The 23,187-nt window shown below is 37.4% G+C and overlaps 2 protein-coding genes across 2 annotated transcripts; both read left to right on the forward strand.

Moving 5' to 3' along the window:
- Positions 1-4,225: 4,225 nt before the first annotated feature.
- LOC145986922 (uncharacterized) lies at positions 4,226-5,572 on the forward strand. Its single transcript, XM_083121388.1, has one exon. It carries the CDS (start codon positions 4,226-4,228, stop codon positions 5,570-5,572), a length of 1,347 nt encoding a protein of 448 aa, XP_082977514.1.
- A 185-nt stretch (positions 5,573-5,757) lies between these two features.
- Positions 5,758-21,930, forward strand: LOC145986923 (uncharacterized). Its single transcript, XM_083121390.1, has 2 exons — positions 5,758-8,200; positions 21,458-21,930. The coding sequence occupies exons 1-2, from the start codon at positions 5,758-5,760 to the stop codon at positions 21,928-21,930; spliced, it is 2,916 nt and encodes a 971-aa protein (XP_082977516.1).
- The last annotated feature ends 1,257 nt before the right edge of the window (positions 21,931-23,187 follow it).

Here is a 23,187-nt window from a genome sequence, read left to right on the forward strand (position 1 = left end):
GATACCATCAATAAACTGGATGGTACCAACACCTTTGGACGACATACAGCCCCAATTCATTAATGACCCACCACCGTGTTTAACTTTTGGAACTGTATTAATGAGATCATTGTCTTTATTTGATTTTCTCCAGACTCTATTTATCCCATCTGACCCGTATATATTAATCTTGGACTCGTCTGACCATATGACACTATCCCAAAATTCCTGGTCCTTGTGGATGTGCTCTCTCGCGAATGAAAGTCTATTCCTGCGATTCACCATACTTACATACGGCCTTTTTTGTGGTATTCTGCCATGTTATCCATGCTTCCACAAGGCATGTCGGACAGTTTGATCGGACATCATCTTGCCAGCAACATTTTCTACTAACGGTCGTAACTGAGGAACACTTAGTCGGGGGTTTTCTCGCATTCTTTTTAAAATAAAGAGTTCATTACGTTTATTCAACCTTCTCTCTTTTGGTTTTCTCGGCACATTCTGTGCTGAACCATCCTCTCTAAATTTGTTTACTATGTATTGAACTGTGGAGTGTGATTTATTGACTGTTTGTCCAATTTTTCTTAACGAATAACCTCTAAGGGCCAAATTATAATAACATCCTTCAGATCGGAACTAAATTCCTTCACCTTGCCCATTTCGAACACTCTGATAGATAGACGATAGGCCTACAACAATACTTACGCCAGCATTCTGCTTGACGGGGAGCGCGCCTGCATGTTCAAACTTGTTACGAAGTTGCAAACTGCACGAAATCACCCGAATATCGGTGGCGCTGTATGCGAGGAAGATTGAAGCTCTTGCCTGTACGAATAACAATGTTGCATGAAACAGCGTGTTTTTCTCTTTTCACTCAAATTATATGCTCTTTTTATATATTTTGAACATACAATTTTATTGACATTTGTTGCTGAAACCTTCATTAACATTAATTTCCAGGTACATATGAAAATGATTATATTTACTAGTAGATATGACATTTTTTCCTCGGAAATTCTATGTGTACGAATAACAATGTTACATACTGTAGTAAATGATGAGTATTTGGTTTTTAAATAAGCTGTTTTATGTAAGAGATATTGTAGATATTATATATATATATATATATATATAGATATATATATATATGTATGTATGTATGTATGTATGTATGTGTGTGTGTAGATATTATTTTTGTTACTATTTTCTGTGTATTTTTAAAGTAGAAATATTAATTTTCAATATTAGGGGTTTTTATTCTTTCAATTGCTTTAAATGCTGAAAGAAGTCTTCAAGGAACAATTAATTTTCCAAAATATGTTTTCATACTTTTCTTTCAGTGTAAAAAGCATATATGTATAGTAGGTGCTGCTGAACTTGCTACAATAAGGTATGAAATTTCACTTCAACTTAATGGTCAGTGCCATGAGAGTAAATTTGTGTTAAAGGCTGAACCTTTTCGTAACATTCAACCTAGTACTTTTTTTTTATTTGATTTTTTGAGAAAACTTTCGAGGATTCTCTTGGTAATTATTATATTCTTTCTGTGGAGACTAACCTATTTCTAATCAGTGCCATAAGGTATGTGAACTGATCCATGAAAGTATTGAAATTTTTATTACCGAATGGAGTCTACGTGCTGTACGCAGTCATTTTTTCCGTTTTAATATGTGGCAAACAAAATGTTTTTTTATTGATCTTTGTAAAATCTTGAAATACAATCCTATATAGCCTAAGGATCAATCAGGAAAAAAATATTTTTGCAAATATGGATTAGCATGGCATAAATCGTTCTGAGTTCTTGTATACTTATTTCATTCCATTTCTCCACCCAAGGGGGAAAAGTCACCTATTTTAAGACGGTCATTTTCGTATGATGAAGAATGTTTCTAAAAATGCCTTTAGAGGAAATTATATATTTCCGCTCAAAGTAATAGTGCAATTTCAGGAAGTTTTGGTAATAGAACGTTTTCCATATAATTTTCGTATACTTTTATTTTTGTCATAGAAATCAATTTTAATGCGAAAAGATTGTAATTAAACGAAAGCTTTGCATATATTTAGTTTCCGCCACTTCTAACTACGTTTAGTCAATTTGCACGTATAATTTATTATACGCGCAAATCGCCTGAACGCAGTTAGAAAGTAACGGAAAGCGAATGGTACGGCACACGATATTGTTTTGTCGTTTCGAGCAATCTGCGAGTTCTTGCGCATAGCGTTCGTCTTCTGTTTTTTCTCCGACGGTGCTGCCGTCGGTGGTCGCGAGGAAACGATCTTCCAGTGCCGCCATACTGTCAACCATTTTTAACCCGCAGCTGTAACATCTTGTAGTAGTATGTCTATGATTAACACAATCATCAGTGATCAGTTAGTTCGTATGAACTTTCCAGCCTGATCATTACCAGTGCGTAGTTAGAGATCGGTTAGTTCATTGAACTCTCCAGCCTAATTATTGCCTAGTTTTGTGGGAGCAGGAAAAGGTTTATTATCCGTTTTGCCTTGACTCATCTCACTCAACAGGTCTCTAGGTGCTATGGCTTGCCGCGAATTGATAGCTTCCTGGAGATCAGGCCTTGCTCGAAAAAGGTTTATTATCCAAAAGGAAACTAATTACCAGGTGTAGTTAGAGATTGGTTAATTCATCAAACTCTCCAGACTAACAATTGCCTATTTTGGTGGAAGGAAAAGTTTTTATAATATGTAAAGAGAAACTGTGACGTTACAAACATGTATTATATAAAATGATGCCTTTTACAAGATTGCTAATAGCTTACCATGCGAAATAACCATATTTTACATATGCATTGTTATTATAATAGTAAATTACACAGGCAGGGAGGTAATGTTGCAAAAATGTTGTGGCAACGTTAACCCTTTACATACCTAACGTTGCTACATATGTTCAGTATATGTTGCCACAACGTTGTCAGTAAAAGTTTAGTATCCTTCGGACACCTATAACTTCTTAGTTTCGTCAATTTTTGACATTCGTACTTACCTATTTGCTTCGCGGAACATTCCGTGAATGGTTTTTGGGGCTATCCATCCCATAATCGGTGGGAAATTTAAACTAAAAAATCATTTTCGTTTGAAATTTTTGAGTCCAAATTTCCCACCGATTCCGGGCTCCGCCCCTGGGGTAACTGACCTACCACTCCGCTCCGCTCCGGCTCCCCGGCTTTCTCTATAGACTCCCTGTTAATTGCATGTTAGAAATTTGCCGAAGGCACCTGCCACCAAATGAGTCCCAAACTTTTAAATTTGAAGAAATCCGTTTTCAGGATACGGAAAACGTACCTGAATTTCACACAAAACACCTTCCGGATGTTAGACGAACTTATTACGGTAAGTAGTTTCTTCTGTAGAAATGAAGAAATCTGTCCGAAGGATAGTAAACAAATAAAAGGTTGCCAACCTACGTTGCAGCAACGTTACAATAAATGACCCTTAAACATTGACACAACGTTTTCACAACGTTGTATCAACATATATTAAACATTGTAACAACGTTAGGTATGCTAGGGGCTAACGTTGTGGTAACATTACCCTGTCGACTGGGAAGAATTTATTTAGAGATTACTTAGATACAAACTTCACACACTCGATAATATTTGGTCTATAGTTTCTTCTGAACTTCGTGTTTCAGGGAAGAAGTAAGCATTCAAAAATATTTCCCTTGTTTTCCGTAGCGGTACAAAAATATAAACGGTCTTAATAGAAAGTATTCATATACAAGATTTTATTTAGAAATTTCTTAGATACTGTTCAGACGAATTGTCATTCTTATTAAGCTTGTTGCCATGCAGTGTGCGCATGCGCAATGTGAGTCCGAGTTGAGTCGTGAGGCGACGTACGCGTGTTGTACGCCTCGTCATATTCGTGTACATTTGTGTGGAAACCTTCATTATATTTAGTGTTATTTACGTGCTTCATGTTATTAAAGTATAAGTTAATCTACATATAGGTTTCATTTGCACCAGAGTGAACTGACATACTCGAAACCACACACCCAGGAACTAGGAAGCTATTCATGGTCCTCCGGGCCGGATAAATGGTTGATTCGATTCGTTACGGCCCGGTCATCCATTGTGTTCCCGCGGAGAAAGTGCGCCTTATTAACGGCTTTGTGTTTGAGCTTCGAGAGACGGTGTTTTTGTGCTTACCGGCAATTCTGTGCATCGTATCCTTGCCGGGTGTGACTGTGATCTTCGTGTATGTACTTTACGTGTTTTGAGACTTAAATATGGAGCAAATACTTTCAAACAAACGTCTCCTCAAACGTGACGTCACACGTTTGGAGAAGAAATTGGCGGCAGATGATCTCAACGAAGGTAATGTTTTAGTGTACATAGACAAAGCATTACAACTGACAGAAGACACTCAAAAACTGATCCGTGAAAGCTCAGAAAAGTGCACCGACGAACAGTTTGAGCAATATGATGAGGAAATTGGTTCAGTGCAAGACAGGCTCGACGAAGCATTGGCCAAGTTATACATCGCGAAAAAACAGCAAACTACCGTGACCGTGACCGAGACAAAGACAGTGAGTGATGTGCGTCTACCAAGATTGGATTTGCCTACTTTCACAGGTAATCTGCAGCAGTGGCTTTCTTTTAGAGACTTGTTCGTGGCGTCCGTACACAACATCGCGTCACTTTCGCCCGCGCAAAAACTGCAGTATTTGAAATCGAGCGTCCGTGGTGAACCCGCGTTATTGTTACAGTCTATAGCGATAACCGATTCGAATTACAAAGAAGCTTGGGACATTCTGACTAACAGATATGAACAGAAACACGCGCTAGTGAACGACACAATTAAGCGGCTTGTGTCTCAACCCTCATTACAAACTGAGTCTGCTGTCGGCTTACGCAAGCTTGTTGACGTGACGACAGAATGTGTTCGAGTTTTACGTGTGTTGGACATTCCAGTGCAGCATTGGGACGCTATCCTAGTGTTTCATACCGTGGAGAAATTGGACAGTACTTCGAGGCAACAATGGGAGCTGAGCGTGTCGTCAGAGCAACTTCCTACTTTCGAACAGCTGAGCGGCTTCCTGGACAACAGAGCGAGAGCGCTCGCAGCATCTGCATCTTCCAAGGACCCGAAACCAGGATCCCAAAGGAAACCCCCCACCCCCCACAGTGAACCCAGTGCTAGAAGAAGTGCTAATTCATTTCACGTGTCGTCCTCTTGCCCTATGTGTCGAGAATCGCATTTTTTGAGTAAATGTGAAGAATATATGAGCCTATCTGTGCCAGAGAGGGAAGTGTTTGTGAAATCGAAAGGCTTGTGTTTCAACTGCCTTGATAATTCCCATTTTGTGGATAGGTGTAAATCAGGCTCGTGTAGGTCTTGTGGTAAGTCTCACCACACGTCTATCCATCGTGAAACTTCGCAAAGAGCTAAGGTAAGTGGAAACTTGGCAACGCCGCAAGTGGTGTCGCACATAACAGCTGATACGCAGTGTGACGCAACGCGTGTCTTGTTACCGACTGCTGTTGTGAGAGTAAAGGGTAAACAAAATCAGCTTCACTCAATGCGAGCACTTTTGGATAGTGCTATCACATTGTTGTACAAGAAAATGATCTGAACGAAACTCTGAATAAGTTTTTTGAATCGGAGGAGATTCCTAACTTACGAGTGCCGAGTCAAGAAGAACAATTGTGCGAGGAACATTTCGTACGAACACATTATCGCGAGGATGATGGTCGGTACGTCGTACGCTTACCATTTAAGGTCAACCGCGACGAGTTAGGTTATTCAAAGGATAAGGCGATGAAATGTTTGCTTAGTCAAGAGCGTAGGCTTCGAGTTGATAGCCAGAGACTAGAGCAATACCAGTCATTCATGCAAGAGTACATTGCGTTGAATCATATGACACCAGTGGCGGACTGTGAACCACCCAGCACCCCCGCTGATTCTTATTTCATTCCGCATCATTCTATAACAAAGGAGACAAGCACAAGTACAAAACTGAGAGTAGTTTTTAATGGATCGAGTAAAACTAGCACAGGCGTGTCCTTGAATGACGTGTTAATGAATGGAGGTAAACAACAGCCAGAGTTACTATCCATTTTGTTACGTTTTCGTGGCCATCTTATTGCATTGACGAGTGATGTTCGTATGATGTATCGCCAGATAAAGGTGAATCTTCAGGACAGAGACTACCAATTAATATTGTGGAGAGAATCCCCCAATCAACCTGTGATTAATTATCGTTTAAATACGCTCACGTATGGCACGGCACCAGCTGCTTTTCTTGCTACGAGAGTGTTACGTCAGTTAGCAGATGATGAAGGTGAAAATTACCCGATTGCAGCAGAAGTCTTAAAGCAACAGTTTTATATGGACGATTTGTGCAGCGGAGCTGACAGTGTTCCAGAAGCAATAGAGATGCAGCAACAATTGACACAATTGTTGAGAAAGGGTGGATTTGAGTTGCATAAGTGGACGTCAAATCATACTGACGTGTTGAACAGTATTCCTGAGCATTTGCGAGAGAAACCTACAATATCTTCCATCCATAACAGCGAATTCATAAAAACTCTTGGCCTTGTGTGGCACCCGGATACTGATCATTTGAGTTTCATCATTAATCCACCTAGTGAACACCCTGTATTAACCAAAAGGTTGTTGTTGTCTGAGGTAGCTCGCATATTTGATCCACTCGGATTACTAGCCCCAGTCACTATGTTAGCTAAAATATTAATTCAATCACTGTGGAAGGAACAGTTAAATTGGGATGAACCTATTCCTAGTGACATAAGAGAAATATGGGAAAGACATTGTGCTGAATTACATGTGTTACAGAGCATACAGTTGCCACGATGCTTAAAATGTAGAGAACCAACTTTGTGTCAACTGATTGGTTTTAGTGATGCTAGTGAGAAAGGTACATGTGCTATTGTGTATCTACGAACAGTATATGATGACAACGCTGTTACAGTCAGATTGTTAGTTTCGAAAACAAAGCTTGCACCCATAAAACCTGTAACATTGCCACGTTTAGAGTTATGTGCTGCTGTGTTGTTAGCCAAATTGATTAGTGTTGTGCAGTCATCATTGTCATTGCATATAGACGATATTTTCCTTTGGTCTGATTCCCAGATCACCCTATGTTGGATTAAATCAGATCCATCCAGATGGAGTACATTTGTTTCAAATAGAGTTTCACTCATTCATGAACTGACGAATCCTCAACAGTGGTTTCATGTACGTTCCAAAGAAAACCCTGCAGACATTGGTTCTCGTGGTGCTTTCCCTACACAGTTGTGTGAAGCTCATTTATGGTGGAATGGTCCATCATTTCTTTATTTGCCCGAGTTGCCTATGCATGAATCATCTACAGTGGAAAGTGAAGAAATAAAAAGGGAGGAAAGAAAAACAAGGATTCGGGTGCTGTTGACTACAACCTTTAACACTAAGGAGTTATTGCAGAGATTCTCATCATTCTTGAGATTAATACGTGTTACTGCTTGGATGTTTAGATTCATAAGCAACTGTAGAGCGCCTTCCATGCAGCGAGACGAGCAAACGTTGACAACCGAAGAGTTATCAGCTGCGACTGAGTTTTGGGTCAAGGTCACCCAACGTGAAGGTTATGAGAGCGAGGTTAACTGTTTACAAACAGAACAGGAGCTCCCCTCATCCAGTAAACTTCTTTCGTTGAGTCCATTCATTGACAATAATTGTGTGTTACGAGTAGGTGGGCGTTTACACAATGCTGATGTGTCTTCAGATAAGAAACATCCTATAGTGTTACCCAAAAATCATCCCTTTACTGAACTATTATTGAGACATGAACATGTGAAAAATCTCCATGCAAATCCGCAACTGTTACAAGCTATTGTGACACAAACATATTGGATAGTTGGGCTTCGAGATATGGCTCGTAGCATAGTGAACAAATGTGTTATTTGTAGACGTGTCAAGGCTATTACAGCTAAACAATTGATGGGAAGTTTACCGCCTCCTAGAGTAAACGAAGCGAGACCTTTTGTTAACACAGGCACTGACTTTGCAGGTCCGATTTCAATTAAGTCTGGATTTTTGAAATCACATAAAACAATCAAGGGTTACATTGTTTTGTTTATATGTCTTTCTACTAAGTGTGTTCACATTGAAGTTGTATCTTCAGCAACTACTAATACTTTTATTGCATATTTGAGACGTTTCATATTTCGTAGAGGAAAACCTGCTAACCTGTATTCTGATTGTGGTACTCAGTATGTAGGAGCTGACAAACTATTGCATAAAATGTTGTATTTTAGTAGTTGTATTGATGATATAACCAGGACAACAAATGATGAGCTCCTCAGATTGAATTTGTCCACACTTAAAACAATGGCAAATCGGGCATATGCCCCAATCGGCCAAGTGTGGAACCCTGTCTAATCCAAGATTTTTGTAAAAATGCCTTGAAACTACAGTGTACAAATGATGAGGGACCTCAGATTGATTTGCCCATACTTACAAAAGTTGCATCAGCCAGATTTTTGTCCATAAACTTGTCAAAAATTGATATTTTTTTGGCTACACCAGAAATTAAGCCACCCTCACCCATACCCATACATATTTACTTCAGGTTTAAGTTTAATTGGATACCAGGTTCAAATTGTTTATCTAATATTAAAACAATGTAATATGCAGAGACCCTCTAGAATTGCTCCGTGACAATGTATGCAATTCCCGAGACGGTAGTATTGATTTTTTGGTTTGCATGTTCTCCTCAGCGCCAGTACTTACAGAAATTCCCGAGTATTGCATCAGCTAGTATTGTGAGAGTGGTTTAGGAGAACAGATGTGTTGTTACAGTGCTTCTCATACTTACAGGCCTGTTTGATTTAATATGAATATTAAATATATATTGAACAATATTTTGCCTGATATTTGTTACATCTAGCTTGTTTGTTGTAATCCACTCATATTTAGGGTCAGGCATATATCTATCCCAGCTTGTTATACAAAAATCAATACATAATACTCAGTGCTGGGTTATTGCCATTCAAGATATGCATGTTGGTGCAGGTATTTGCGGAAGGTCAGTGTGAATGAATATTTATTCTTTTTTTCCACTTGTAGGCCATTGGCTTTACAACCTGTCATAAGATAAGCATAGAGATTAGATTTAAAACCCAGGAAATTTTATATAAATACCAAAGCCAAAAATATTAACACACATACACACATACACACATACACACACACACAAAGCACAGTGCTGAACCCAACTGATATTTTTATCCAGCATAGAGTTTTGAATTGAAGCCCAGAAAATATATATAATAAACCAATAACAAAAAATGCCGAATCAAAAATATTGCAATCAGTGTAATAAGAATATATCCAGCCCCAATTGGGCCAGACACCAAAGGAATTGTAACCCAGACAAATGCAGAACTCCCATTAAAATATGCCCCAAATGCAATAAAATATTTAGCAAGGCATATTTCAATAGACATGTGGGCTCTTGTTCTGTACAGTCATCAATATTGCCCCCACAACCATCCACATCTGGTATGAAAAGGAAGCATGAAGCACCTCTTAATGCCAGAGCAGCAAAGCAGCCACGCTATGAACCCATCCATAGCAGTTTTAATGCCCAACTTAGGGATTATCGGTTTGTATCAGAGCCAAGATGCGGTATTAACAATTTTTTGAGCAGTGTAAATCCTGATCTGCAGGCAATTCTAAATACACAAAATGGCTCTTATAAGCTGTCCCTCAAATTGTATACACAATATAAGAAGCCAAATGGCACAAAATTTACACAGCCCCACAAAACAGAAACTGTATCGGTATATTCAAATGCAAATTCAGACACAATAATAAGCAGTTTAATAGATCAATTGAATATTAAACACTTTGAATTTGCAGCAAAAGAGTCTGGATGGAGCCTATGCGGCTCTCCACACAAGTTATATGTTAATATTTCTGAATTCAGCCCATTACAAGGATCTACATATCTGCCATTACCTGCCAATATTAAAAACAAAACAGCCGTGGTTAATATTGAAAATAATGATGAGAAATGTTTTTTGTGGTGTATTTTAGCTGCTTTGTTTCCAGTTTTAAGGCATCCTGAAAGAATAAGTTATTACAAACAACATGTACATTTTTTTGACGATGCAATGGAGGGTTTGGAATATCCAATGTCTGTTCAGAATATTGATAAATTTGAAAAAAAGGCCCGGGATATTAATGGCAAACAATTATCTATTAATGTATTTATTTGTTCCACTGGCAATTGCCCGATAGAACCTCTCAGAATCAGTACAATTGATGATGAATCTGCTATTCCAATTGATTTGCTCTTAATTGAAGAGGATGGCACATATCATTACACTCTGATACATAATCTTCAAGCTTTAGTGAGAACACAACTAGACAAATCCAATAGAATATTTAAGTTGTGCAGAAGATGTTTATGTGTATTTGATGGTCAAAAAATGGCAAATAGGGTTCCGGAAGAAAATGCAGAAATTGCAAAAAACAAGTTAATTGAGCATCTGAAATATTGTGGCAACCATAAACCTGTTCATATGGTGATGCCCAATCCAAGTGAAAATTGCAAATTCAAAAAGTTTGAAGCCTTGTTGGAACACCCAGCACAGTCTGTGATTTTGAATCAATTCTCAAATCTCTTGCATCCTGCAATCCAGATCCTGAAGAATCTTCAATTACACCATACCAGCTACATGAACCTTCCAGCTTTTATTATGTGGTTGTACAGGATGGTGTTGTTACCAAAAAAGATTCATACATGGGACCAGATGCCATCAAAATATTTGCACATAAAATAGAAAATGAGTGCCGTGACATAGCATCTAATATTTTATTAAAATCAAAACCCATGTTGCCTTTAACAGAGAAACAGATTGAGGATTTCAACAATGCAGAAAAATGCCCGGTATGTGATTGTGAATTTTCAGATACAAATATCAAGGTGAAACACCATTCTCATACAGATGGTAAATTCTTAATGGCCCTGTGTAATAGCTGTAATATTAAGATCAAGAGACCAAGATTTGTCCCCATATTTTGCCATGGAGCATCCAATTATGATTTTCATCATCTGATCAGATATGAGGGGTTTGACAAGCAGAATTTAAATATTTTAGCTGAAAATGATGAGAAATATATATCAATTAGCAAAATAATTAAAGTTAATGGTGCTCCTATTCACATAAGATTTCTTGATTCCTACAGAATTTTATCTGCTAGCCTGGCTACACTGGCCACTCAATTATCTGATGATCAATTCAAAATCACATGTGCCTTGTTTCCAAATCAGGACCTGAAATTAATTAGGCGGAAGGGTAATCCTTATGATTATGTCACAGATTTTTCTAAATTTGATGAATGTTCTTTGCCACCACAAGAAGAGTTTTACAGCAAAATCAGAGGATCTGGAATCACTGATGATGATTATCACCATGCCCAATTGATGTGGAACAATTTAAAATGCCAGACATTTGGTGATTATCACATGGCATATTTGAAACTTGATGTGACCCTCTTAGCTGATATATTGCAGGCATTCAGAAAATCTTCGATGCAAAATTATAAACTGGACCCAATATATTTTTACAGTGCCCCGGGCCTAGCATGGTCTGCAATGTTTTTGAACACTAAAATGCAATTGGATCTGATCCAAGATCAAGATATGTATCTGTTCATGGAGCAATGTATAAGAGGAGGCATGGTGCAATGTTCTCAGAGATATGCCAGAGCAAATAACAAATATATGCCTGATTATGATCCAGCACGGCCATCAAATTATATAGTGTATGTATATGCCAACAGCCTCTATGGTCACGCTATGATGCAAAAACTGCCATATGCAGGGCTTGAATGGGTTGAAGATTTCAATATTGAGGATCTTCAGAACTATGATGACCGTGAATATGGCCTCTTCTTAGAGGTTGATCTGGCAATTCCAGATCATTTACACAACAAATTTTCTAATCTGCCCCCAATTCCTGAGGTTCAGTGCTCACCTGGCTCTAAACAGAAGAAGCTCATGATGACACTGGATCCAAAACAAGGCTATGTCATATATTACAAAAACCTCCAGTTCCTGATGAAACATGGTGTTCAAGTGACCAAACTTAGAAAAGTTTTGAGGTTCAGGCACTCAAGATGGTTGAAATCATATATTGATACAAACACGGAGCTTCGAACATCTGCAAAGAGCCAATTTGATAAGGCCTTGTTTAAATTGATGGTTAATTCTGTATATGGCAAAACAATTGAAAATGTCAGAAAACATACCGATGTTAAAATAATTACTGACCCCAGCCTGAGCAAAAAATTGGTTGCAAAGCCTAATTTCAATTACAGAAGAATTTATGATGAAAATATGGCACTTTTCAACATGAAAAAAACAAAAATTAAGTTTGATAAACCTATTTATGTAGGGGCTGCAATATTGGAATTGGCCAAATTACATATGTTAATATTGTATTATGATGTGTTGAAACCTTTTTATGGTAATAATATAAACTTGATGTACATGGACACGGATAGTTTTATTCTTGATATTAAAACAGAAGATGTTTATAAAGATATGACCCAGCCTGAATTGTTTAAATATTTTGATACCAGTGAATTGCCAGGCCATTTGAATATTCAACCCCACAACAAAAAGGTGCCCGGCAAGTTAAAAGATGAGACACTTGGTGATGTTATTGTGGAATTTGCTGGGTTAAGTGCCAAGATGTACAGTTTTAAAACATGTAGTGGTGTTGCTGCTAAAAAGGCCAAGGGTATTGGCAAAGTAACTGTGGAAAAAAAGCTTGAATTTGAAGATTATAAAAATTGCCTCAAATCTCAGAGTTTAATCAGAACATCAGAATCCAGAATTCAGAGTGTGGATCACTTATTGACTTCAAATGTTGTAAGAAAAGTGGCTCTGGACCCACATGATGATAAGAGATGCATTTTGTCATGTGGTATACATACTTTACCATGGGGTCATTGTGATTTGAAAAATGGCAATCAATGCCCAAGCACAGAGCATGATTTGAAATAAATAAACATGCCTATGAACTTATTTGGGTTCAAAAAACGGGCTATTATGGAGCTGCCAACACCACAAGCCTCTTCTGATATGCAGTCTAAACTGAGTGGTTTCTTAATTATTCATCTGAACAGCATATTTACAGATGTTGATGATGAAACAGGCAAAATATTGTACATATTTAACAATAATTTAAATTATTACCAATTACCTGTAGGTGGGCAATTGCAATTTATTACAACTCCTGAGGGCGATGTTAAAATTTCAGTAGGGAGAAATATTTACAGAATTAAGCACTCAAACATGGTTTCTGGCACTGTTTATACTGTTTCTGCTGGTGACTGCTTATATATTGAGGTCCCTGGATCCTATGATAAGCTTATACCCTTTTTTATAGAATTAAGAATCAGATACTCTATAATAAATAACTACTAAATAAAATGCCTAATGATATTTTTGGCCATACAAGACATGAAGATCACAGTGATGAGATTCTGATGCTTGATGTCAGAGTCAAGAAATTAAGAAGTGATTTACAAGCTTTACAAACCACACTCAATGCCAGTCTTCAATTAGAAATTACAAATTTACAATCACAATGCATGGACCCTCTTCTTAAAATTGATTCTGAACTCAAATTGCTGCTTCAGAAATATACTGATTTGGCCACATTAGATAATTTTCAAAGTTTGGAAGAAGCTGTTGCAGCTCTTCAAGCCAAATTTAAGACCCAAGCCACCAATTCTGAGCAATTGAAACAGCAATTGGAAGAGCAAATAAATAATGTCCAGACACAACTCCAAACAATTGTCAAAAGCATAAAATCACAAGAAGATTTTGATCTAGTGATTTCCACTCTAAAAGAACAGATTCAATCACTCCAAATACCTAATCTGGATCCTCTGAACAATGCCATAGCCGAGGTTAAAGAAAAAATTGAGACACTTGAAAATTTTATGAACAACTTGCCATCTTCTGATGCTTTAAATGCAATAACTCGGAGTGTTGCAAATATTAAGCTGCAACTTGAAACATATGAAGATTTTGGAAAAATTCAAAGTTCCATAACCCATCTTGAAGGTACAATAGCAGCAGTGCAAAGTGATTTGGCAAATGTACTAGAATCCCGCCTGCCCGGTATTGTAGATACACTTGTCAGTGTCCAGCAACAAATCACAAAGCTTGAAAACCTCAACACTGAATCTGAACTATCTCATTTTCATCACTTGATAGATGATATCCAAACAAAACTTGAAATTTTACAACAATCCACACCCTCTCAGGCAGATATAGCCCTGCTCCAAAATGCTATGCAAAATGTGGCTGATGCTTCTGAATTAAACACTGTGAAATTGGCACTTGAATTTTTATAAAATACTGTGTCAAATCTGCCTACATCACAGGAACTTAAAAATATTAAGAGAGCAGTGAATAGGATATTGAAATCAGAAGATATCAAGAATATCCAGGCAGAGATCAAACATCTCACACAGACAGTGGCCACTCTTCCAACAAATCAACATATTAATGAACTGCATGCCCTGTTTGAGGATATCAGAAGGCAGGTCCATGATCTTACTGCTCAAAATTCAAAATTGGCAATTGTTGAAAATTTGCAACAAATTGTAGCTAATATCAAGCAACAGCTAGGGACCATGGAATCCAATCAAGCAAATGCTCTGTCTGTTTTTGCCACCCAGCTACAAGAAATTGTGCAACAATACAAGAAACTTGTTGTGGACATAAAAATAAAGCCGGGCCGTGATGATGTTGTTAGGACCATCAATGAGCACCTTGAATCTGTAACAAGCAGATTGCTCACAGCAGAAAAGGAAATAACAGGCATAATCGAGAATCCAAAACATTCAGTAATTCTTGAATTGTACAGCATCCCCAACAAAGAATATGATTCTCCATTTACACCAGGAGGCAAAATATATATGCTGTCCCCTGCACAATTTTATTATCAATTTTTTGTTGGGGGCACATTGAGACCAATCAAGATCAAATATTGGCTTCAACCACAGGCACACCACTACCCCACCTTATCAATAACAAATGCTGATAACAAAGTGAAAATCACCAGTGTAGAATTGGAGGATTTTACAGATCCCAATACATTGGAAACAGCCTATACTGAAGATGATGGCTCTTTGGAATTTAAAATACATATTGGGGACAAATTATATTTAGAAAATCCTGCAGTCTCAGCTGCTGAACACCCCATAGTTGCAATATTCTTGTTTACATATTATGTCTAGAGAAATTATTGTTGATGAATTACACAGACAGGCCAGACATAATTTTAAGAGACTCCCAGTAGTCACAAAAAGCATAGATGATTTATGGCAGAGCGACTTGATTGAAATGGCAAGTGGGCAGTTGAAAAACTTAGACAAAATCAACAAGGGCTACAAGTATCTACTCACTGTAATAGACACATTTTCAAAATTTGCCTGGGCTGTGCCACTCAAATCCAAGACTGGGGCATGTGTTACAGAAGCCATCAAAACAATTATCAATCAGAGTGGAAGATCCCCGCGCTATTTGCAAACAGATAATGGCAAAGAATTTTATAATTCAGTGTTTCAACAATTTATTAAAAGCCAGGCAATAAAACATTATTCGAGTTACAGTGATCTCAAGGCCTCAATTGTAGAGAGATTCAACAGAACCTTAAAAAATCTTATGTATAAACAATTTACACTGCAGGGTAATTATAAATGGATTAATATTCTTCCAGAACTTCTACATAAATATAACAACTCGGTCCATTCCACAATCAACATGAAACCCTCTGAAGTAACTTCATCTGATGAGCAAAAATTAATCAGCACTGTTTATTATCCAAGATACCAGCCAACAACAAGAAAGGCCAAATACAAGGTGGGGGATCAGGTAAGAATCAGCAAATATAAGCACTTATTCAAAAGAGGCTTTACAAGAAACTGGAGCACTGAATTATTTACAGTGGTTCAGGTTAAACCCGGGACCCTTAACACATATATAATAAAAGATCATAGAGGAGAAATTCTCAAAGGCAGGTTCTATGAACAAGAGCTCAGCAAAACTAAACAGCCTGACACTTATCTCATAGAAAAAATTATCCGCAGAAAAGGCAACAAGTTACTTGTCAAATGGCTAGGACTTCCAGAACACAGCTGGATCGATGCAAACAAAATAATAATATGAACACCTGGGATGTTATAAAAATGCTCCCAGAACCTGAACAACAGAATAAGAGAAATGGCAAATTGCTACCTGATAATATTAGGTGTCTTATTGTTGGGCCATCTGCTTGTGGCAAAACTACACTAATGGTTGATAATTTTTTATTGGCACCCAACTGGTTAGACTGGAAAAACAGGCACTTGTATGTTTTTTCTAAGAGCTTGGAACAATTAAAATATCAGCAGCTGATGAAGCTATATGATGGATTGGATATTGCCACTTTTGAACCAGATGTTAAGCCACTCCATGACTGTCTCGATAATTCTGTTGTTGTGTTTGATGATATTATATTGGATAATCAAAACAAGGTTAGGAATTTCTTTACACAGGGCCGGCACAAAAACATTGATTGCTTCTACCTGGCACAGACTTTTTCAAAAATACCCAAGCAACTGATCCGTGACAATAGCAATTTTATATGTGTGTTTCATCAAGACCATACCAACCTCAAACACATACATGATGAATATGTAGGTGGGGACCTGAGCTACAATGATTTTTCCAAGTTTTGCAGCAGGTGCTGGAACCAGGACAGTTATGGGTTTGTCACAATTGATATGACAAGAACACCCAGTAGTGGCAAATACAGAAATAAAATCAACAATTTTCTAGACATTGAAACATAAATAAATAACCATGAAAAGGCCAATCATTGATGATCTTAAGTTAAGAGATTATCTTGTAAAAAGATTTAAGGGATGGAAATCAGAGAACCGTGGAATTTATGAAAAACACAAACAAACAGAACAGCCTGTAATTGATGCTATTAATAATTTAGGTAAGAATATTAAAACTGTTACAGAGCAAAATCAAAATTTGCTCACAGAGCTTGTACCTGTAGCTGCTAGGAACATATTAGATTATCCATTCACCCCACTATCCAGTATTCATACACCTAGTCCTATTGCTCCTAGAAGAATTGAGGCTAGTCAGGATCCTATTGAATTGGGTCTTCTTGCTCAAAAATATTTAACCACACCTAAAGACAATAAAGATGAGGTTTTTGGCTTATATGCTGACACAGAGCTTGATGGCAGCATCATACATAGAATTGGCAATTTCAGAGTAACATTTATGGGAGATGATATAATTGTATATTCAGAATCTCGACTTGGAGAAAAAGGTGCTTTTGTTAAGTACTCCGGAACACCTGGATTGTGGGAATTGATGACTAGGAAAAGGCCTGGCAGCTATACAGATCAAGATTATGAGGATTACAAAGAAATATTAATAAAATCAGATGCTCTATACCAGAACAATGATCCCACACAAAAAAGGGTTAAGTCTAGCAGTGGGGCAAAATACAATAATTTAATCAAGCCCATATGGTCACAAATTAAGACTGGCAGTGGAATCAAACAATACAACACCCTGCCTAAAAAATTTGTATGGGTTGATGATGTCAGGAAACTTGTAGATAGGTTATTAGTGATAGCTGGGGAGGAAAATGCTGGGAACCACAATTTTTACAATGAAAAGGTTGGAATTATGGACATGATAAGCACCAAATTGTCTAATTTTATAGTGAATGACACTAAGGGGATTGAATATCTCATAAAAATTATTAATACTCTACCCCCCAAATTTTGGAATATTTCTGAGGGTCGGGGCCTTGTTAATGACATTATAAACAAGCTGCCATTTGAACTACACATTCCAGGCTATCAGTATTGTGGTCCAGGCACAAAATTGGATCATAGATTAAACAGAGGTGATCCTGGTGTTAATCCTTTAGATGCTGCTTGTAGAGACCATGATATTGCATACAACACACATTCTGATCTTGACAAGAGACATGTTGCAGACAAGAAATTAGAAGAGGCTGCATTTGGCAGATTTGTAAGCAAAGATGCTTCTTTGAGTGAAAAAATAGCAGCATTGGGAACCACCATAGCCATGAGCACCAAACAAAAATTGGGGTGGGGGTTGTGAATATGTATATAATAAACCTACAATGAAGGCCAAGGGTGTTATGTATCAAGTACCTTATGCAGGTCTCAAATCTCTTAAAACTATTGACAGTCTTTTGACCAAAAAGCAGCGCAAGAAAAAAAATTCTTGTATTGCAAAAGGGCATGGAATGAAATTGTTGCTTAGTACCCCCCAATTAAAAAAAATTACAGCAATCAAGAAAAAAATCACATGTGGGGGGATTCATATTTACCATCCCTGCCATCTTAGCTGCTCTCGGGGCTGTTGGGAGCTTGGCAGGGGGATCAGCTGCCATAGCAAAAACAGTAATAGATGCCAAGAAGAATAGGGCAGAATTAGATGAGCAGAAGCGCCATAACCTGGCAATGGAGAAACAGGGCAAAGGTGTTAAGAGAGCCATGAATAAGTTTAAAAAAAACAAGAGCCGCTTACAAACCAAGATATTGAAGCTTTAATCAAGCCACTGGGCATCAAACATTTTAGAGGTGTGTACATGTCTGATTCTTTGCCGGAACAACCACTCAACAAAGAGTGTGGCATTGTTAATTTGGATAAGTTAAAAAATCAGGGCACTCACTGGATTTGTTATCTTAAGTATTTAAAAAATAAGGCATTTGTATTTGATTCATTTGGAGGTGTTCCACCTGAAAATTTAATAAAATATCTAAATTCAGTTAATCTTTATTACAATAATGCCCGTGTTCAAAACTTCAAAGATGTTAATTGTGGACATTTGTGTTTATTTGTTCTTAGATACATGTCTCAAATAAATAAACCATCAATTGAAGATTTTCAAAAGGCCTTGTGGTATCTGAAACATCATGGGGGTATTCCATCTCACCAGCCAAAATTCAATATTGAAACTCAAATTGCATGATGACATAGTGTATCCCAAAACAATAGCTCTCAGAGCATTTTACGGCATGTACTTGATCCCCAATATTACACACCACAACAACAAAATTGCAGTTGGGGATCAAAAAATTGTCATCACTCCAGGGCAATATAATCTGTCCACTCTAAATGCTCAATTACCCAGAGGTGTAGTGTTAAGTCAAAATTCTGTCACTCACAGAGTAGAGATTGTATCTGCCACAGAAACAGTGGATCTGGGTACTATAGGAGAGCTGTTAGGATTTGAGAACAACACAAAACTTGAAGCAGGCATCAAACACACTGCTATGAATATACCTAAATTCTTAGCCATAGAGACTCTGAATATTCACTGCAATGTGGCTGAGGGTATGATCACCAAATCAAATGGCATAGGCACTCACAAACAAACAGGCATTATTGCAACATTCAAACCTAATTCTGAATTCATGGAGCCCATCATCTACAATCCATCACCAACATTATATTTTCCTGTGTGCCATAATAGAATAGATAATATTGAATTGATGGTCACTAATGAAAAAGAAGAATTAGTTGATTTTGCTGGAGCCACAACAACTGCAATCATAGAGATTAATATTTAAATAAAAATACATACAAGAAAAAAATGGAAAATATTGAGAGTTATGAGCTACAATCATTCCCCCCAAACAGGAGGACATTTGCAAATTTAAATCAACCCAACACAGAGATTGAGGTTGATCTTGATGTAGGGGATGGATTTATACACCCTCACAGAGCAGATCTATACATCAAATTTGATGTTGTAAAGCTCGATGGAACAGATTATCCGGCAAATTCAAATATAAGATTGGTAGATAATTTTGTGCCTCATCTATTCTCTGAAATTGAGATCAGAAAGCATGGCGTTGTTATAAACAGAGTGGATTATCCCGGCATTACCTCCACAGCTTTGGCCACATTAAAATTATCCAAAACCGAGGCTTCATACTACAAAATCGGTGGATTTGAGGCTGGTGATAAGATATTATCTAAGAACCACACAGTGCTGTTCCCTATGCGCCTGTTGCCAGGATTCTTCTCAGATTTCAAAGATATTATGTGAAAGGGTGGGTTAAGAATCACATTTAGAAGAGCTGCAAATGATAATAATGCTTTGATGAGGTACAGTGCAATAAACCCTACAGGGGAAGCTCTGCCTAATACCCTGCCAGATGCAGGCAAATGCATTATTCAGACTATGGAGTTAAGAATCCCAGTTGTTGAATACGAGGCCAGTTATGCTCTTAAATACAAAGCTGATATAATAAAAAATCCACAGGTTCCTCTACAATTTTATACATATCAATGTGTACAGAAGCCCGCAACTGGTTCTTATTATGAATTTGATGCCACAAATTCATTCTCCAGTATTCAATTTGACATGCCTGATTTTGTAGTGGTATTGTTTCAGACTGGAAGACACAATAATCAGGAAAAAAATTCAAGCAAATTTGATAACTGCAACATCAAGAACATATATCTTAAAAATGGCAGAAATGAGGTATTTCCTAGAGAAAATTACAATTTAGACATGTCCAAGAATGATTTCCTCAAATTATATGAGGCCTTTTCGGCTTTCAAGAGGGTCACTACAGGCAATACTGACATGTATTACACACCAGATGAATTCAAAGCACAGAGACCCATGTTTGTAATCAATGCTTCAAAAAGAAAACAAGTTGTGGTTAATGACAGGACAAATATTAAAATTATCTGTGAATTCCATGAGGCATTACCTGATGACACCATATGTAGTGTTATTCTCATAGGTGAAAAATCATATGTTTATGATGTAAGAAATGAGAGAGTCACGGAGCAATTCTAGAGGGTCTCTGCATATTACATTGTTTTAATATTAGATAAACAATTTGAACCTGGTATCCAATTAAACTTAAACCTGAAGTAAATATGTATGGGTATGGGTGAGGGTGGCTTAATTTCTGGTGTAGCCAAAAAAATATCAATTTTTGACAAGTTTATGGACAAAAATCTGGCTGATGCAACTTTTGTAAGTATGGGCAAATCAATCTGAGGCCCCTCATCATTTGTACACTGTAGTTTCAAGGCATTTTTACAAAAATCTTGGATTAGACAGGGTTCCACACTTGGCCGATTGGGGCATATGCCCGATTTGCCATTGTTTTAAGTGTGGACAAATTCAATCTGAGGAGCTCATCATTTGTTGTCCTGGTTATATCATCAATACAACTACTTATTTTTTGAGAGAATCGAACCATAGAGAAACTGTGCATAACTTTCTGACAAATGAAGGAATCAAGTGGCATTTTAATCCCCCTTCCTCACCTTGGTTTGGCGGAATTTGGGAAAGTAACATAAAATGCATAAAATATCATTTGAAACGTGTTGTGGGCAATGCTGTGTTGAATTTTGAAGAGCTTTACACAGTATTAGTGCAGATAGAAGGTTGTTTGAACTCTCGTCCAATCACAGCCATGTCAAGTGACCCCAATGACCTGACAGCACTTACGCCAGGGCATTTCCTGATTGGCGACAACCTACTTAACATTCCAGAAGATGATTTCACCAAGAGCAAAATTAACCGCCTGACGCGTTGGCAAAGGTGTCAACAAATCGTGCAGCATTTTTGGAGAAGATGGCATTTGGAGTACATATCTGGACTTCAAAGTAGACCGAAGTGGCAGAAGAGATTGCCTAACCTTCAAGTCAATGATTTAGTGTTGATAAAGGAAGATAACGTACCCACATTAAAGTGGAAATTAGGTAGAGTTATCGAAACTCACAAAGGACAAGATGGTTTGGTAAGAGTTGCAACTGTTAAAACTAAAGACGGTGAACTAAAGAGGCCTATTATGAAGCTTGCACCTCTACCAATTGAGAAAGTGTAAATGTGTAACCAGAAAGGAAAATTGTGTTTATTGTAATCTATGTATTCAAGTGTAATATGTTATACTGTAAAAGGTAATAATTATTGTGTATTCTAATTTTGGAAGCTGATCTTCCAAGAGGGGCCGTGATGTTCAGACGAATTGTCATTCTTATTAAGCTTGTTGCCATGCAGTGTGCGCATGCGCAATGTGAGTCCGAGTTGAGTCGTGAGGCGACGTACGCGTGTTGTACGCCTCGTCATATTCGTGTACATTTGTGTGGAAACCTTCATTATATTTAGTGTTATTTACGTGCTTCATGTTATTAAAGTATAAGTTAATCTACATATAGGTTTCATTTGCACCAGAGTGAACTGACATACTCGAAACCACACACCCAGGAACTAGGAAGCTATTCAGATACAAAACCTCACACACTCGATAATATTTGGTCAGTAGTTTCTTGTGTATTTCATGTCTCAGCGAAGAAGTAAAAATTCAAAAATATTTCCCAGGTTTTCCGTGATGGTACAAAAATCAGAAACGGGCTTAATAGAAAGTAATTATACACATGACTTTAAATAAAGATTACTTAAATACAAACCTCACACACTTGAAAATATTTCGTCCATTTTCCCTTGTGGATTTCGTATCTCAGCGAAGAAGTAAGAAATAAGAAATATTTCCCGGATTTTTTGTGACGGTACAATCAAAAACGGGTCTAATAGAAAGTAACTATATAGATGACTTTATATAAATATTACTTAGATACAAACGTCACACACTCGAAAATATTTGGTTTAGAGTTTCTTGTGAATTTCGTGTTTTAGCGAAGAAGTAAGAATTAAAAAATATTTTTCGGATTTATCGTGAAGATACAAAAATAAAAAACGAGCTTAAATGAAAGTAATTATATAGATGATTTTATATAAAGATTACTGAGATACAAACCTCACACACTCGATAATATTTAGTCTATAGTGTCTTGTGAACTTCGTGTCTCAGCGAGGGAATTGCCCACGAGACGAGACTTTGGCCTGTCTCGTCTCGTGGAGTCTCGTGGAAATGCTGTCTCGTCTCGAAAATATTCGTTTGTCTTATGACACATGGTCAATCTCGTCTCGTCTCGAATTATTAAAAGCCTGTCCCGTCTCGTCCCGTGGGCAACACTAGAATTCTAAATATTTCTCGGTTTTTCGTGACGGTACAAAAATGAAAAATGGGCTCAATAGAAAGAAATCATATATTAGATATAATTTAAAGATTATTTAGATACAA

Source organism: Lepisma saccharinum, chromosome 4 (assembly GCF_977018435.1).
Source record: "Lepisma saccharinum chromosome 4, izLepSacc3.1, whole genome shotgun sequence".
Lineage (NCBI taxonomy): Eukaryota > Metazoa > Arthropoda > Insecta > Zygentoma > Lepismatidae > Lepisma > Lepisma saccharinum.